Consider the following 18,211-nt stretch of genomic DNA (forward strand, 5'->3'; position numbering starts at 1 on the left):
ATCAACACATACATCATATGCATAGAAATAAGCAGCAGTACACTCACCATTTCAATGAAAATCCACGTGCTGTGGAGCCATCGGAATACATGTAGCCACAAGTACCTGGCTGGGACGGGGTCACAGAGCGCCTCCAGCCCCGGGGCTGCGGCGGGGAGAGAGAGAGAGCTGGTCCCGGAAAAGCTCTGGGCCCCTGCTGCAGCCCTGGGGCCGGGGGAGCGCGCTCTCTCTCCCTGCCTCGGCCTGGGGCTGGACGAGTTGTCAGCTCTTGCCGCTGCCCCGGGACCGGAGGAGCTCTGTGCCCCCTCCGATTATTTGGGGGCCCGTGCTCCTGCTTGCCCCGCCTCGTGCCTGCCCCTGGGGCTGATGGTCCTCGCGCCCTGGCCCTTGGCTGAAATTGAGCGACATGTTCTAAGTGCCAGACTCTGGCCAGTTTGTCTCCTCCTTGTCTGGCACAGCAGGCCTCTGAGATACCGTTGTGGAGAAGTATCAGACTCCCATCAGGACTGCAAGCCCATCGAGGCCAGGACGTGCCTTCCTGCGTGCGCGTGCAGCACCAGGCACAACCGAGCCCCCAGTCTGAGTGGGACCTCTGGGCTCTGGTGCAATGCAAACCAGGAAGAATTCGGAAGCTCCCCAGTGGCAGCTGAAAGCATCTTTGGGTGGCTGCAGTGCGAACAGCGTGTCAGAGACCCTTATTTCCAAGAAAATGTGCGTTCCAAGGGAAACCTAGACAGCTTGAGTCTAACGGTTAGACAGAAGGCCCAGTCCAAACCCCACTGAAGTCAGTGCAGAGACTTCAGTGGGCCAAAGGTCCAGTCTAAGGAATAAGGACCTTCCTAAATAAGGAACACCCGATGACTGTTCTTTCGGGTTGATTTCGCTGCTCTGTGCTTAGGGCCAGGTTTGCAAGGACTCGGCCCCCACAATTAGAACCAGATTTTTAAGAGCGCTCGGCTTCCATTGAACCACTTAAACCTGGGCCAGGTTTTCTACAGCGTCCAGTACTAGAACTGTGTGAATCACAGACTTTTCATTTCACCAGCAATTCCAAAAAATCGTGGGGATAAAAATTCCGGTTGAACGAAACAGTTCATTTAGATTTTGAGCTTTTTTTTTAAAATGTTTTCGAACTTTTTAAACAAAATCGAAGGAAGTATCAAAACAAAAACGGAACCAAAATTTCAAAACACTTCAACTTTTTTTGGGGGGGGGGGGGATTTTTTCCACTCCCTGAATAATTTGATGAAACTGACACGAATTTGCAAAATGTTGTGGTGTTGCCAACTTTGCATTGTTCGCCAAAAAAGTGTTTCTCCTGAAAATTTTTGTCCAAATCCAGCTTTACTGGGCACCCAGCACCTTCTGGGCTCGTGAGGAAAAAAGGGCCACTTTTTTGATGCCTAAATGGAACAGCTGAGCTCTGCAAAATCTGGCCCTCAATCCATATACATGGAATTAAAAAAAAAAAAGGGGGGACAGTCTTTTTGGTTTTGTTTGTGGTGGTTTCTGGGGTGAGGGCGGAAGGTGCCTTCTGTGTATGTTTGAAGATAATTGCTTTTGCTAAATTATTTCTCTCTCTGTTTTTAAAATATATATATGTATATATGGGCTGCCGTACAGTTTACATTTCCTGCTGCGACAAATACTTTAATTAAAAGGGAGGAAAAAACCAACCAAACAAAAATGAAAACGCCTCTATGAAAATAAACCTGGGCCCAGCACCTGCTGGTGGAGCGCTGGAGAAAGAGACAGACTTTTCCTCAGACAGGCGGCAGCTTGCTTGATTTTTTTTTTCCTTTTTAAAACTGTTTTTGCTACACACTAGGAAGCAGCCTGGGCTGAACACCTCGCTTCTTGAGAGCTATGAAGCTCGACTGCATTTCTCTGAAGCCAGGAAAGACTTCTTCTTGCCCTGTCTGACCTCCACGTTCTGTGGAGCCATTAATGTGTTGAAGTCACCGAGAGTGGGACTGAGGTCTGAGTGTGCTGTCGTACTGTATTGCTAGAGAGCTCAGTAAGGCTTTGAGTCGCAGAGGCCCCTTTCTACAGAGAGCGGGGAATGGTGTATTCAGGTCTGAGCACGGCATTGCTGGGAACGTATCCCCTAACCGGAATGGCAACAAAACCGGTCAGACTGAGGTGGATGGGAGGGGGTGAAGGCATTGGCTTGAGGGAAGATGAAAGCAGCTAGCCCCCGATCCTGCAAGGAGTTCCCTGTGGCACAGCCCCCTGTGCCTGTGCAGAGCCCCTTATAGGGTAGTGATGCTCCGCCCGGGTGCGGCGAGGCAGGGGGAGCATCCCGAAAGCAGCTCCTTACAGGGTCAAGGCGGCGATGGGACCATAATGGCCAGCAGAGATTGGATGGGTTTGAACAAGCAGGAGGGAGAGGAATCATTAGGGTGCTACAAGGTGCCACAGCTAGCTGTGCTTAGATTGTAAGTCCCTTGGGGCAGGGACCGTCTTTGTTCTGGGTTTGTACAGCACCTAGCACCATGGGGCCCTGGTCCATGACTCGGGCTCCTAGGCTGTACCGTAATTATTATTATTATTATTCCTTGTAAAGGGGGAATATATAGGGTGAATAAGGAAGGGTGGGCAAGGCAACAAACAGTTTTAATGTCGCTGCCCCTCCCCCCCACACACGTGGCAGACCATCTTCAATCAGCCATGGCCACATTGCCATGAGCACCCAGTGGGCACCCCCCATCCCTCTCCCCAGTTCCCAGGCCAGTTGCTGTGAGAAGAACCCATCCGGCAGAGCAGGGGAGAGGAGCTGACCCAGGGGGAGGGGTTGAAAACCCCAGCAGCTCTCTTCCCCTGAGAGTGACCAGGACCCCAAAACCACGGCCCTCTGCACGGGGCTGGGGAGGGGGCCCCCTTTAGGCCAGCGTAGACGGGAAACTAGATGCCTTCCCCCAGTGAATCCATCCCCTCTTTTTGTCACTGCAGGGAGGAAGGAGAGAGGCCGGGCTCCAGTGGGGTCCAAGGCCAGTTGGGCGGATCTCAGACGGGCTCGCGTAGGGTGTGTCTACACGGGAGCAAGCCTAGGGAGACAGACTCGCACTAGCGAGTGACTGTGCGTCACTGCCTTCAAATTAAGCCCCCGATGACACCTGTGCAGCGCCATCACCTGCACGGGGTTTGCAGACGTATAACTGGTACCCAGGTCTGTCGACGCGGCACAGGCTGGACTAATCTCCGTCTCACTCGCCTGCAGCTGCGTGCGTTCTGCAGGGCGAAGCGCCGACGGAAGGTCTCTGTCTGTCACTACAGTCAGCAGGCAGAACGCTGCGTAAGGAGATTCCTCTTGCCCTTCGCTCTCTCACGCCCCCTCTCAGAGCAAACTCTAGCTCCAAAGTCTGGCTACGCAGACCCCGCCTAGCAGCAGTGCCCTGACTCTCCCAGGCCTAGAACTATCCTGGGGGACTCTGAGACAAACCCGATGTGATTCCTCCCCCTTATTTTTTTTTAAATGAGCAACTTTGATCTGTGACTGACTGATAAAGAAACACAGCTGCTGAGTCAATTCGGAGCAGCCCATAACCAGAGCCGAGCTGCAGGAGCACAATTCAGATCAGTTGGCTGGGGGCTGTTTGCCCGTCCTGCTCACGTGATGCATCTCAGACTCCTGGCAAGGAGGCACTTAACCTTCCTCCTTGAAACGATTACCTCTCCCTGACGCCTTCCGAAGCCAACGCCCCCCCCCTGCACCTGGACCAGCCGGACGCCTGTCTGGCAGGAACAATGCAATAGGCCGAGACAGTCAGCTCTCACCTACTCCTGCAGCGCGAACCCCAGGCTGCCTGGGGAGGGGGAGCACCGATGCCCTCGCTCCTAAGGTAACCACCGCAAAGGTGCTAATCCCCCGAGCAGGGCCTGGGAGAGCAGCAGATGCCAGCACAGCTGGAGAGTCTTTTCGTTGGCCAATGGGCAGCTTTGGAAGAACTGGTTTTGCCCCAGAAAATCAACCTCGCGAGGCCCGGTTCCAGACGCCGAGGGGAGTGGGGGGGTGAATTTAAGGCACCGTCCGTTACAGGCTGCCGTTTTCTCCTGCTGTGCCTGAGTTTGTATCACCTGCTCAACGGGGCTAATTAGGTGATTGCCGTCAGATGGAGGAAGCGGAGCTCTTCCTTCCTGCGCTGTCCCTTAAAGAGAGCGAGTGCATTATTCCGGCTTTACCAGCCTGAGCTTGCGCGCGTCTGCTCCAGCCGCATCGCGGTCCCCGTATAATTAAGGCTGTCAGTCAAGCTCAGAGGCCTAAGCGCTGCAAACTCTGCGGCTTGCTCACAGAACTGCCTTGCTTTGCAGGCAAAGGCGCCATGCCCTCTGCTCTTTGGAGGGAAGTATTATTATCATCGGTGGAGCAAGCTTTGGGGCCATGGGGAGAAAAATTCACCTCTTGGCAGCGTTTAGGTTACTCCTGATGGTGACGTCCCCTTTCACTGTGTCGTTTTAGGTTAACTGTTAAAAACAACATCTCTTTGCAATCCGCCCTCCCCTTGCCCGGCATGCATGGAAGAGCCCAAAGCAAAAGGGAGGTGGATGAGTCTTTTGACACGGCCTTTCTTCCATTTACTTGGGGAATCTCAGCAGGGGATGAAGCAGTGAGGCGTGTCCCAGAGACTCGTGCTAGACATTACCCGGAATGCCGGGTCAGTGTAGCCAGGGCAAATGCAGGCAGCAATCCCACGGGCGCTTGAGAAGGACCCCTGCCTACTGTTCTGTGCAAAGTCTAATGTTGCGGTTCACCAATCCCTTTGATTGATGAATTGATGGGTCACCTCTGTTGGTTTTCTTTGCAGGCCAGGAATTCAGGAGCCGCCGATATGAATCTTGAGGGACTCGTGTGCTCCAAATCGCAGTGCAGATTCGCCTTAGTCTTTCTCAAGAAGCTGTGGAAAGTGCTGATGCTTCTCCTGAGTGTGGGTAAGAGAGCTTGATCTCACGCCGAGTCCTGCCATCCCGTCCCCAGCCCCACTGGTTATTTGCACATGGTCACCAGGATCAAAGCCCCACCGTGCTGGGCGCTATATAGTGAGAGACAGCCCGTGCCCTGAAGAGCTTGCACTCTAAATAGACAGGACCCAACAACTGAGTGTGACGAAGGGGGTAGAAGGGACGAGGGTGGTTGGAGCATGGTAGTGGTAACAGGAAATGTGGTTACATAGATCCGCTATGTGCAACGCTAAATAGCTTCAGAAAGCTTGATGTCTGTGAGATTTGTGGAACCACCTGTACTCCTGGCGAAGCAGAACAGGCCTGAGGTTCTTCTGGCGCACACCGGGTTTACGGCAGCGTGATGGGAATGAGTATGTGGAGAATGAGGCCCAAAGATGTCAGACGGGATGGAGAATGGTGCAGTGTGCACCAGCCCTTTGCCATGGTCCGGGCCAAGGGCTGGAGTCTGCAGTCCATACCCACCCTGGGGACCATTTACTCCCATGAATCCTTTGACTTCAGGGGGACACTTGCATGGGTTAGTTCTCCTGGGGTGAGTCCGCTCTCAGCCGTGTGGCCCTAACGTGCTGCTAGTCAAGTTTGCGCCTGCATATTTCTCAGCCAGTCGTGCTTTTCCAAACTAAGCACCCCATTTTGCAAAGACTTCCTAGCATTTACTACTGCGAGCAATGATGCTTTCCTCAGTGGAACTACTCCCAGTTGTAAGCACTGAACCTGGTAAGGCTGCAGTTCTTGGGCAAGACTGTGTATATACTCGGATCTAGGAATGGAGTCACTTGAGCTGTATTTGCCTGTGTGGTGGGGAAGAAAAGCTTCTGATTTTTTTTTTTTAAATGTGAAAATCTTCTGTATTGTTTCCCACACTTCGCGCAAAACAATCAGGTGGAATTTCACTGTATTCTCCTCTCAAAATGTTACCTTTGTGCTGTGAAGGAATGTGGATAATTTCAGTCCAAGTTGTAACTTTTTCAAAATTGTAAGTACCTGAAAACAGCAGCTTAGACTGTGCAGTAGCATGATCTCTGTTCAGTAGACCCCTGTTCTCACGAGCAGCTTTCTGCAGGGTTAGAGTTAGAATGTGTATGTGTGTGGGTGGAAAGTAGGGTGACCAGACAGCAAGTGTGAAAAATCAGGACGGGGTGGGGGATAGTAGGCGCCTACGTAAGACAAGGCCCCGAATATCGTGACTGTCCATATAAAATCAGGATATCTGGTCAGCTTAGTGGATGGGTGGGTGGTCCAGTGAAATCCACCAGGAGGACCAGTGCTTGTGAACCCCTTCCACAAAGTAAGGCAGTCCTATTTTCACTAGAAAGGCTGGTTGTTTGTCTTGGGAAAATCATTGCAACTTCCGGGCTAAAAATGCATCCATCAGACCTTCAGTTTGAAAGAAGTCCTCCTGGTGCACAGTAGTTTAATGACTGTTGCGTTGTTTGATATGGGGCTTTATGAGAAAAGTCAAATTAAAATCTTTTGTTTTACAATCAAAATTGTGCTTAACAAATCGTTTTTTTTTTTTTTTTTTTTTTAAATCTGAAAATCCATATTCCACTTGACTCATTTGGAGATGATTTACAGCCAGCTCTGTAAAGATTCCTGGAGGAATTCTGCTCAGCAGAAGGCTGGCTGGGTTGTCAAAGATCTCGATGTTTTTACACGTAAGATCTGTGAAAGTCATGGGTGAAATCGTGGCCTCACTGAAATCAGTGGCAAAATTCTCATTGACTTCAACGGGTCCAAGATTTCATGTGGATTTTTCATGTGGATTTCCCATGTGGAAGTCATGGTTGTGACACACATGCAGCCTTATAGACAAGTTCTCCCCAAATGGCTTGCGGGTTTTGGTGCCCATCTTTATTTGCACACACCCGCCACTCCAGAGCCTGAGTTTTAGGAGCATTGAGCCCATACTCCGTTCTGGTTTCCCTACTGAGGTAGCTGAGTGCCTCTGTGATGTCCCGCTATCTCCCCAATGGACTTCAGCCGCTCTTCCTGAAATCAGGCCCTGGGTGTCTAAGGGTACGTCCAGACTACCCGCCGAATCGGGGATCGATATATCGCGTCTCGCTGGCTCAGAGTCTCTGTCTTTACAGCAGCAGCAGCCTTAAAACACCTCGCTTCTTTGTGTCCAGCCGCAGCCATGCTGTGCGCACTCTCACGGGCTGCCAGGCGTGCAAAGGGAATTTTTGGTGGCTGAAGCTGCCGCTGCTTCTGCAGGACCTTCCACGTATATGGGTGGATTCCAGCCGGACGTATCTGGTTCCAACCTGGATGGGCCTCTTGCCTTTGTGATATCCAGCTGTGCCTCGCTCCCCGTTTATACTCCGTAGGTAAACTGAGTCACACGTATTGTCCATAAAAATAGTACACACAATTTTCCCTTTTCCACCCAGGGCTGGAAAGAAGGTGATATGAGGTTGTGCCTGTGCCCCTTGCCTTCGGATGGGGCTGGGAACGGCTGTGTTGAGGGGGCCAGGACAGCAGTGTCTGTCCCCCTTCATTGGATCCCTCCTGTGGCTGCCCTCCTTCACCTCTTCTGCTCCCCCATCCTTCCTATTTAGAGGATGTGCCCCCTCCTTCCCTGCTGATGGATGGGAGACAACGGGGAGGCTTGATTCGCTTTCCCCTCCCCAGCTGGTGTTTGAACAAATGCTAGTGCTTGCACTGATACCTTTAATGGAGGAGACGGGATGAGATGAGGGGAATTCCCCGCCCCCCAATCCCAGTCCCTACCCCCAACTCTTCAGGGTTGTAACCTCCATGTCTCCTTATTTCTGGCCATGCTCCAGTGCAGTATCAGATACCCCTCACACCTGAGCCTGAATCCTGCCCTTGGAGGGGGCGGACTGGCTGCTTTCCCCTCTATCTGCAGCTTCATGCATCTCGGAAGCACAGAGAAGGAACAGCTGAGTTATCATTCTGCGTTCGTACAGCACCTAGCGCAGTGGAGTCCCCCATCTTGGCTGATTCCTGGGCACTACTGCAATAAACGTATGAAATGCCTGGGTTTTACTGCCCACGTGGAGTGGAGCTCCAAGAAGAAAGGCAACACAAAGGAGACAAGATGTCTAACGTTCTTTTGGTGTTAATGCCTTTTCTACCCATCTATGTACAGGGGCCAATCCTGTCTGTCTTTCTCCCCCCAAACTCCTACTGATTTCAGTGCTGCACAAGGAATGTAGGGCTGGGCCCGTGGTTTTCCCTGGCAGGGACACTGGTTTGCAAGCAGGTGGAACATTATTATTTATTATTTGCATTACTATAGTAACTAGGGGCCCCAGGGATGGACCATAGCCCCACTGTGCTAGGCGCTGTACAAAGAAAGAACAGAAAGATGATTTTTTTTTCTGTTCTGCTCTCCTCTGTTTTGCACCCACATTTTTGGGGCAGGTTTTGTAGCTGTTTGGGTTCTTTCCAGGTCCTGCTGGTGGATGTGCTGGGGGGGACCAATGACTCCTTGTAATAGGCTTGGTCTACACTACCCCCCCTAATTCGAACTAAGGTACGCAACTTCAGCTACGTGAATAACGTAGCTGAAGTTCGAAGTACCTTATTTCGAATTAGTTCAAACTTACCTTGGTCCACACTCGGCAGGCAGGCTCCCCCGTCGACTCCGCGGTACTCCTCTCGGCGAGCTGGAGTACCGCAGTCGACGGCGAGCACTTCCGGGTTCGACTTATCGCGTCCAGACTAGACGCGATAAGTCGAACCCAGAAGTTCGATTTCCAGCCGTCGAACTTGCCGGTAAGTGTAGCCAAGGCCATAGAAACATGAGAGGTTGGAAGGAGCCTGCTCTCTGCATCCCCTAATCGGTGCAGATACAAGGCCCTTGAAGAGACAATGAGAGAGAGAGAGAGAGAGAGCTGGTCTCAGCGTAAATGAACCCTGGCCAACTGTGCCCAGCAGAGGGCGCACTCAGGGTTGCAGATGTATCAGTGCTGCTCTCTGTAGTGCCCCGCGGTTGGAGTGGGGAGGGGGCTGAGAATCGGCACTCCAGGGTTCTGTTCCCGGCCCCGGAAGGGAGTCTGTGACTTAAAGCAGGGGGCTGGGAGTCAGGGCTCATGGGTCTTCTCCTTTCTGGTTCTGCTGCTAACTCAGTGAAGGGCTTTGACAAGTCACTTCACCTCGCTGCGCCGCTATGTTGCCATTTTACAGATGGGGGAATAATACCTACCCTGCGGGGCTGCTGCGAGTCGCAATGTTTGCAAAGCGCAGCGAGGGCCTGGGGTGGAAATTGCTGTAGCAATAGGAGGGATTATTAACAGAAAGTCCTGGCTGGTGAGGGACTAGTTCTGATCTAGCCACTCGGGGGCTCCCCTGCTCTGGAACAGTATCGGCAGGTCTTCAGCCATACGTGGTTGAAACTCACACCAGTCCGATGTGCGTTTCGGGGGGCCGGGCGGCAGGTGGGCCCACCTGTGGTGCTGCTGCCAGGCGGAGGCCATTGTTTCCCTGTTTCAACGTGTCCGTCTTGTGTCCGTTTCCTTCAACAGTGCTCAGTGTGCGAGTTGTCCAGTACTGCGGGAGGATGATGCCTGACGTTCCCTTTGAGTAAGTCACCCTGCTTCCCCAGGCCTGATCTGCGTGGCGTTAGGCTCCTAGAGGGAGCTCAGTAGCCAGAAACACACCTCACCTGTATAGCGAGCGGTGGGGCGTGGGGAACCCTAGGGAGTTTGGGAGAGCTGTGCTCCACCTGGCGAGGAGATGGTCTGAACTGTGTGGCAGGAGGAATAGGGTGGAAGGAGAGGAAAGGAAGAGAAAAGTAGCAGGGAAAAAAAATCATGGAAGGACTCGATTCTAAACCTAAAAGCGTCCCATAGTGTGGGATCCCTGGCAGGTCGTGGAGAGGGAGCCGGAGGGGTGTGCTAATGGACAGTTCTGGAGCGGACTCATGATGGACAAGAGAGGGAGTGGAGGCAGTAGGAAGGACTGTAAATAAATGAGCCGTGTCTCTTTCACAGGAAGGACATCAACATTTGCAGGAAGCGCTTTGCATGGAGAAAGCCCATTCTTGGCAGGTTTGTTAGTTGCTTTTGATTTGTGCTGGGGATGTTGGCGAGGGAGGGTTTGATGCTCTGATCAGTGTATGTGGAGGGGCAGGGCAGGCAGTGTGTGGGGAATCCAGCAGACAGGAAGGGAGATGTGGCTTAGTCCACGGCGAGTGCTGGTACCGCTGTGAACAAGCAGAGACACACTGAGGAACCACAAGAGGAAAAGCAGACCTCACCTCCGCCCCAGGGTAGAGAAATTGAAAGATGACTCAGCATTTCCAAGACGTTGGCAGGCCAAGGCAAGGGGAGTAAATTGGGGAAGTGGAGTGCGGGAGATCAGAGGGGATTTTGCATCGCGGGCTGGGCTGAGATGTGGGGCGGAACCAGCCAGGGCTAACAGGGAGGGACGTGGTTCCTTTTCTAGAAGCGCTTGGGGTGAGCACAGAAGCATCCGAGTGCCCTAGGTCAGTGGCTCTCCACCTTTCCAGACTTCTGTCCCCCTTTCAGGAGTCTGATTTGTCTTGCGTACCCCCAAGTTTCACCTCATTTGAAAACGACTTGCTCACAAAACCAGACATCACAATACAAAAGTGTCACAGCGCACTGTTCCTGAACAGTTGCTGACTTTCTGATGTTTACCATATAATTATGAAATACATCAACTGGAATATAAATATTGCACTTCCATCTCCGTGTACAGTATACAGAGCCGTATAAACAAGTCAGTGTCTGTCCTGACTTCACTAGAGCTTTTTATGTAGCCTGTTGTAAAACTAGGCGCATACCTAGAAGAGCTGATGTACCCCCCGGAAGACCTCTGTGTACCCCCAGGGGTCCGCCTACCCCTGGTTGAGAACCACTGCCCTACGTGAGCCTGGCTGCTCAGCCCATGTGCAGAGGCTGTGCGTGGCGTTTCCTCCCTGGACCCTGCTGCAGTGCTAACACCCTGGCTCTCTCTTGCTAGGTTCGAGCCTGACTGGAAACCTTTCCTGACCAGCAAGGAGTTATTCTGGCAGGATGACACCCCTGCCAGGAGACAACTAAACGACCTTCTCCACTTCCACAGGCTTCCCTTCGGACTGAATAGCTCGGGTATCGGTCTCCCCCTCCCCAAGCACGCCCTTTGCTCGCGGTTACCTCGCGGGGCTGTGGGGGCCCACGGGGCATCAGAAAAGCCTCTTCATTACGCAGCCATGCGGAGAGGTGGAAGGCGGGGGTGGGACTAGGATAGAAATATGCCAGGGCTGCTCGGAGCCGAAGCGCAGGATTTCCTGGGTAGGTGGTCAGGCTGGAGGAGTGGATACGGCCCTTGGAGGATGAGCGTGGGGAACGGCAGAGAGGAAGGAAGGAGGAAACTCTTTAATTCCATTCTCCAGCCGGGCCAGTAGGCCCATGAATAGAATTGATGAGGGCTGGACTGTTAAAGCCTCCATTGCAGTCCATAGGCTGGTATCGGGGACCTTCGTTCTGAACTGTCCCAGCGTGTGCCCTGATTATTTGTGTGCTGGGACACTTGATGGAAAACCTAGGCAAAATACGATCCCTGCCCCAAAGAGTTTGCCAACTACCTGGTGCCGTCCCCACGGTGAGGGGAATAGGGAGAAGGGAGGGCAAAGGTTACAGCGATACAGTTTCTTTGGGGCAAAGGGCTGCGTGTTTGGCCGGGCAATGTGTTGTCTATCTCTGTCCCACTGTATAATGAATAGAGAAGTCTGACACCCATCTGTCCCAGGGCTTGTCTGTACAGAGACTCGGGGCATGACAAGCTGGGGTGTAAATCTACAGTGGCTGTATGGACCCTCCTGCCGCGCATTCGAATTCCCTGGGGTGCTCTGGGTACTGCAGTTTGGAACAGCAGCAGATCAGAGCGCAATGCAGGGTCCACGTGGCCACGTAGCGCATGGCAGGCTACTGCGCTGTAGAGTTACATCCCAGCGTGCCGCGCACTGAGTCTCTGTGTAGACATACACAGGAGGCAGAGAATATTCAGCAAATGGGAGGAGGAGTGGATGAAACCAGGGAGTCATGTCTTCGGGAGGGGATCACTTGACCCAGGCAGATGTTAAAGAACATAAGAATGGCCCTACTGGGTCAGACCAAAGGTCCATCTAGCCCAGTATCCTGACTTCCGACAGTGGCCAATACCAGGTGCCCCAGAGGGAATGAACAGAACAGGGAATCATCAAGTGATCCAGCCCCTGTCGCCCATTCCCAGCTTCTGCTAAAGAGAGGCTAGGGACACCATCCCTGCCCATCCTGGCTAATAGCCATTGATGGACCTATCCTCCATCAATGTATCTAGTTCTTTTTTGAACCCTGTTATAGTCTTGACCTTCACAACATCCTCTGGCAAGGAGTTCCACAAGTTGATTGTGCGTTGTGTGAAGAAATACTTCCCTTTGTATGTTTTAAACCTGCTGCCTGTTCATTTCATTTGATGACCCCTAGTTCTTGTGTTCTTGTGTCATTATTTAACCTCTTTCTCCTTTCCGTCCAGTTCTCCATGCGTTCCACACGTTACAGCTCCTCCCGCAGCATGGGATGCCAAAGTCCATTGAGCGGTAGGTGGGCTGGGCTGGTGGCTGTGTGCTGGGGGGACAATGGTGGGTGTTAGTGGTGGGGAAACCTCAAAAAAGGGGTTAGCAGCTTGGTTTGGAACCTGTGTATCTGAGGCTCGTTAAAGTTCTCCCATTCTTACCTCTCCTCCAATCCATCCCCTCTGCTGACACCCTGCTCCCTCTCCTCGCCTCCCAGAAGGCCCCTCCTACCATCCTGCAGGCCCCTCTAATTTGCCCTTCTGGGCCGCCTTGGCTCCCAGGGCCTCAGAAAGATCACTAGCCGCCGCCCTGTAATTTCTATTACACCCTGCTCTCTCTCCCCTCCCCCATCACCATCTACCTCCTCCCAGGGCGGGCCAGCTCAGGGCACACTGAGGTACGTGCAGATGTCTGTGGTGCTAGTCCACTACTGGCTGTGAAGCATGGTCCGTCTGCGGGGCAGCTGTTAGCCACTGGATTGCTTCCCTCTCCCACCAGTGTCTTGTGGCCCTTTCAGTACAGACTGTCTTGCCGTTGCTGCCGGGCCCCTCCGCCAGCTTAGCCGAGGCCACACGCAGGTTTCTTAGCATGCTGGGGAGACTCCAGGCCTTGTTCTTCTCACCGGGGCGTGGCCCGCATCCAGCCGAGCGGAGTGCAGCATCCCTGTGTTGCAGGGCTAACCAGCTAATAGAGGGGCTCTGTGGGTTGGACTGGCAGTGCTCTGTACCATGCCAACCCCGCTCCTGGTATCTGAGCACAGCAGGAACAGCCGAACTCTCCTGGTGCCGGGCTGAGTTCCAGGTTTCCTCTGCTCTGCAGTCGCGTGGGGAGACCCATCCGTAGGCCAGACAAGCCCTGGGGGATATTGCTCTAGAGGGGGAGGAACTGGGCCGAACAGGGCCTCACATTCATTCCATTGGCTCCTCTGTCTAGTCTTCGGTGCCGAAGGTGCGTCGTGGTCGGCAACAGTAACTCCATTCGTGGCCGAGGCCTCGGGGCAGTGATTGACTCGCACAACATCGTCATCAGGTATCGGATGCTCCCTGGGACCAACACGCAGAGGGGAACCGATGGCTTGATGTACACGTGCTTAACTCTTTGTATGGGGAGTATAACCACCTTGACCCCTGCGTTGAGGGAACCTCATGATCTTGGCCAAACACACAAGCAGATGCCACGGTTGTCAGAGTTCAGTCTCCACAACCGCAGGCCTTTTCTGTAGCGACACTACAATAAAAATCCCGTCAGGACTGCAATTTTTAGCCCCACAGCCCGAGTCCCACAAGCCTGAGTTAGCTGACCTGGGTCAGCCGCGCCCATGCCGCGGGTCTTTTATTGCAATGTAGATGAATCCTTTGACCTCTTCCATTTGCTCATTCAGTAGAAGGGAGAATGGTCTTGTGGACAAGGCCTTGCTTTGGGATTCAGGAGATCTGGGTTGAATTTCTGGCAATGCCATCGATTTCCTGAGTGAAAGTCACTTCATTTCTCTGGGCATCCATTCCCCATCTGCAAAACGGGGCTAGAATCATACTGCCTTCTGCCACCCTTTGTCTGTCTTTAGGTAACTTTTTGGATCATGGACCATTTCTTACTACGTGTGCGTGCAGTACCTAGCACCCTGGAGCCATGATATCAATTGAGGCTGCGAGGTGCTGAAAATAACAAAGTAGTAAAGTAAAATAAACCCCCACATGTGAACAAGTCTGGCCCTGGCTTCCATCCGGCAGAGGCACACGACCTGTTCCGTGACAACCTGTATCTCTGGCCTGCTCTCAGCGTGCTGCCTTTCCCCCCTCAGGTTAAACAATGCTCCCGTGAAAGAGCATGAGGAAGATGTGGGTGAGAAAACCAGCATCCGGCTCTTCTTCCCCGAGTCTGCGCTGCCCAACCCTCTGGATAACAACGACAGTGAAACGCTGATGGTGCTCATTGCGTTCAAGAGCCTGGATTTTACCTGGGTGAAGGAGATGCTGCTGCAGACAAGGAATAAGGTGAGGCATCTCAAAGGGCTATCGGGAGGTGCTCGGCCGGGTGGCATGAGATAAGGGGGGAGTGAAGAGGTTTCGGGGCTCTGTTGTGCTCTTCCATATGTTGGGGTGCACATAAGCAACCTGCCACGAGCAGTGGGGTGACCCCAAGCTTCTGGTCCAATCTGGCTCTCAACTCATCCGTCATTAAATGGGAAGACTGTCTACATGGGACCTAATCCTAGAAGGCTGATGGCATCGGGAGCAGGAGAAGGGACTAGACTTTGCCATCCTTACTCAGCCGAGAGTCCGGTTGATTCTAATCCTGTAGCAAAGTGTTACTCAGTGCGAACATGGGGGGGAGAGTCTGGACAGCACCAGGTAGGGTGACCAGATCACCAAAGACAAATATCGGGACGCGGGGGGGGGGGGGGGGGGGGACGTGGGGGGGCGTGGCGGGGGGCGTGGCCAAAAAAAAAAAAAAAAAACCTTCCTCCGCAAGCGCTGGAGGGAGGCCCGGGAGACTCAGGGGAAGCGCGGGGCGGGGTAGTGAGAGTCCGGCCTGGTCCCTTGCAGGCAGGACTCAGTTGGGTGGTAGGGCGAGGAGGGGGGCGGCCCGCGGGGCCAGGCGGTGGCTGTTCTCACCCCCGGCCAGCGGGACTCGGGAGCAGCTGCTGCTGCAGCTCCCACTGCCGCGGGGGCAGGAAGCGGCCATGGCGCTTGGCGGCTGCGGCTCTGGCGCCCCCGAACCCCCCGAGCCGGGGCCTGCTGCGGGGACCCAGTAGCGCACACGCTGCGCCCAGCCCCTGGCCAGCGTCTGGGCTGCTGCCCAGCTGGTGCTATCCCGCGGCGGCCCCGGAGTGGGGGCAGCAGGCCCCAGCCCCCCCGTCCCGCAGGGGAACGAACAGGGCTGGGCTGCCGATGCCTCCACCCCGGGGCCGCCGCGGGATAGCACCAGCTGGGCAGCCCAGACGTGCCTAGCCAGGGGCTGGGCCCAGCGTACGCGCTGCTGCAGGCCCCGGCTCGGGGGGTTCGGGGGCGCCAGAGCCGCCGAGCGCCATGGCCGCTTCCTCCCCCGTCGCCTGGCCCCGCGGGTCGCCCCCCTCCTCTCCCAACCACCCAACTGAGTCCTGCCTGCACTGCGCCAGGCCGGACTGTTACTCACCCCGGCCCCGCGCTTCCCCTGCGTCTCCCGGGCCTCCCTCCAGCGCTTGTGGAGGGAGGGGGAATGGTGAGCCCGGGGAAGAGGCGGGGATTCGGGGAGGGAGCCAATCGGGGGAGGAGGGGGCGGAGTCGGGGCAGGGGGGGGGGGCACGAGCACTTCCGGGCTCGAGGCTCGGGGCATTTCCTTGTTTGTCCGGTTGTCCCGACCGCATGTCGGTCGGGATGCGGGACAAACAAGGAAATATCGGGACGGTCCCGATAAAATCGGGACGTCTGGTCACCCTAGCACCAGGGTAGATTCAGGCTGGGATTTCAACAGTCAGGCGCCCAATTCCCATTGAAATTCAGTGGCAATTGGATGCCTCGCTCTCATTTGCACCTTTGGACATCTTCCCCCTAGTTACTAACCACTTGCCCATTACCTGTTGGTACTGGCCTGTCTTGTCAGATTACTTATGCCTGCTACCTCTATGTGATCTCTGTGCTAATTCCGGTAGCCCCTGTTATGTGTTCATTTATTATTTGTACTAACCACCTGCCCTCCTACGCTCTGCTGCTTCCTAATGAGTCAACAGGCTGGGATATTGCAGCTGGAGCCAAATCTCTCTCTCTCTCCCCCCTACAGACCGTAGAGGGGTTTTGGCGCAGGCCGCCCAGTGAATGGAAGTGGAATGCCTCTCACCTGCGGATTCTGCACCCTTATGTCACCTACGAAGCAACATACAAATTGCTTCAGCTGAAGAAGACGGGCGGGGTATGGCCCTGACTGCCTAGCAGGGAGAAAGCTCCTGCGTGCTACTTGCCCCCTTTAACTCTGTGCCTTCCTGCTTCACCGCAACACAATGCTGCCCAAAGCAGAGTCACAGAAGGAGATGGAGGGGGATTTCTGTTGCCATGGCCGGCCTCGCTCTAAATGGGCGATGGGGGTTTCTACCTCACCCACTGGGTCTGTGTCCAGATATTACTGACATTCAGCCTAAATTTCCCTTTCTTATTTTCATCCCACCATTCCTTGCCAGGCCAGGCTGAACAGTGTCTCCCCAGCTTGGTCAATGCTTAGCCAAGCTGTGTGTATTCGGTTGTCTTTCCCCATCAGATGGGCCCTCTGCAAGGAGAGAGGAATTTAGGTTTGCATCCCTTAAAGCAGTGAGGTATGCAGGAGAGCTCAAGTCTAATCCTGGCTCTGATGCCAGCTCCTTCTGTAGCATTAGTTTCCCCACTCATTGGGGCACTGAGGATTATGCAGTTAATAAGTATAATCATTCTTTGTCTTTCGTCCTGATCCTCCAAGCACTTTGCAGCCATTAATTAATTCAGCCACCACTGTGAATTAGGGAAGCATTGTAATCACCATTTTCGGAAGGAGAAGAGTGTCTAAATGACTTGCCCAAGGTCAGGCAGTGATTCCTCGCCAGGGTTGGGATTGGGACTGGGACCCAAGTCTCCAGATCCCCAAAGCCGGGCGCTACAACGTCTCCTCACTGCAAGTGCTACTGTCCATGCGGGAAGTGCTACGTGGGTACTTAGAGAACGGATGGTACATTTTCTCCTGAGCTGAGCGTTGTGGCTGTTTTGCTTGGTCTCATTTATTTTTTTTAAGGGCAGGTGTTCATTTTTTTTATAAATGGAGATGTCCTATCTCCTAGAACTGGAAGGGACCTTGAAAGGTCATCAAGTCCAGCCCCCGCCTACACTAGCAGGACCAAGTACTGATTTTGCCCCAGATCCCTAAGAAGCCCCCTCAAGGATTGAACTCACAACCCTGGGTTTAGCAGGCCAAAGCTCAAACCACTGAGCTATCCCTCCCCCCAATGTTGCCTTCAAATGACTGGCTGGATTTTTGTACCTTTTAGGCTGGAATTTAATGCATGGGCTTGAATTTAGTACAACACTAACATGCCAACCAGAGAGAGTACGTACCCAGACGAGGCATACCCAGAAATCCGATAGGGACCGATTACATGCATGCTCAGTAGCATGTACAGACCTGCAGTGCTTGCTGGATTCCTTCCAAAAGCTCACAGATCTCCACTGTGGTTAACATTTGACTTTTCCAAAGGCCACGGTCTCGCTACAGGCTGCCCTGTTCTGCACAGCATCACTTTAAAAAGATGCACCTTGTGGTTTTGTCAAAGAAATGGCAAGGCCTGTAAACTCTGCCCTTCTGTCTGTCTTGGTATTTTTCTGCTAAGTGGAGGGTGGAGGGGGCAGTTGGTCCCAAATGCAGCCAGATTGCTTGGGGCTGCTGTGGTAAAAGTTGAGATCAAAATGCATCATGTAATTTGAAAATGTGTCCTATCCTTTTATCCAGAAATATTCCACCACCGGAATCATCGCTTTGAACTTAGCTCTCCATATCTGCCACGAGGTTAACATCATAGGATTTGGGTACCCTGACAAGGACGACAATACCACGCCAGTACACTACTATGACACGGCGCATCTGAGCCAGGGCCTGGTACGATTATCCTCAGTATGTTAACCTGTTCCTTGTGAGGCCACCCGCTGGGAGAGGCTGGGTCTGGAGTAGTGGTAGCTCCCCCACGCTCAGTGCTCCTTCATCATTCCCCACAGCGACTCCTCTTGG

The 18,211-nt window shown here is 53.6% G+C and overlaps 1 protein-coding gene across 9 annotated transcripts in view; it reads left to right on the forward strand.

Annotated features, from left to right (window-relative positions):
• LOC101931032 (CMP-N-acetylneuraminate-beta-galactosamide-alpha-2,3-sialyltransferase 4-like) overlaps positions 1-18,211 on the forward strand; it is a 33,886-nt gene that overhangs the window by 13,774 nt on the left and 1,901 nt on the right. For 4 of the 9 annotated variants that reach the window (XM_065572434.1, XM_042854471.2, XM_065572439.1 and 1 more), the window contains 9 exons: positions 4,806-4,929; positions 9,456-9,513; positions 9,924-9,980; positions 10,918-11,045; positions 12,451-12,514; positions 13,424-13,519; positions 14,292-14,484; positions 16,250-16,378; positions 17,936-18,082. In XM_065572434.1, the coding sequence (XP_065428506.1) occupies positions 4,806-4,929; positions 9,456-9,513; positions 9,924-9,980; positions 10,918-11,045; positions 12,451-12,514; positions 13,424-13,519; positions 14,292-14,484; positions 16,250-16,378; positions 17,936-18,082 (996 nt within the window). Of the gene's footprint in view, positions 1-2,952; positions 3,843-4,805; positions 4,930-9,455; positions 9,514-9,923; positions 9,981-10,917; positions 11,046-12,450; positions 12,515-13,423; positions 13,571-14,291; positions 14,485-16,249; positions 16,379-17,935; positions 18,083-18,211 lie in introns of those variants that run through there. The other 5 variants (XM_065572433.1, XM_065572435.1, XM_065572437.1 and 2 more) reach the window with 3 other exon arrangements.

This window comes from Chrysemys picta, chromosome 18, assembly GCF_011386835.1.
Source record: "Chrysemys picta bellii isolate R12L10 chromosome 18, ASM1138683v2, whole genome shotgun sequence".
NCBI classification, from domain to species: Eukaryota; Metazoa; Chordata; order Testudines; family Emydidae; genus Chrysemys; species Chrysemys picta.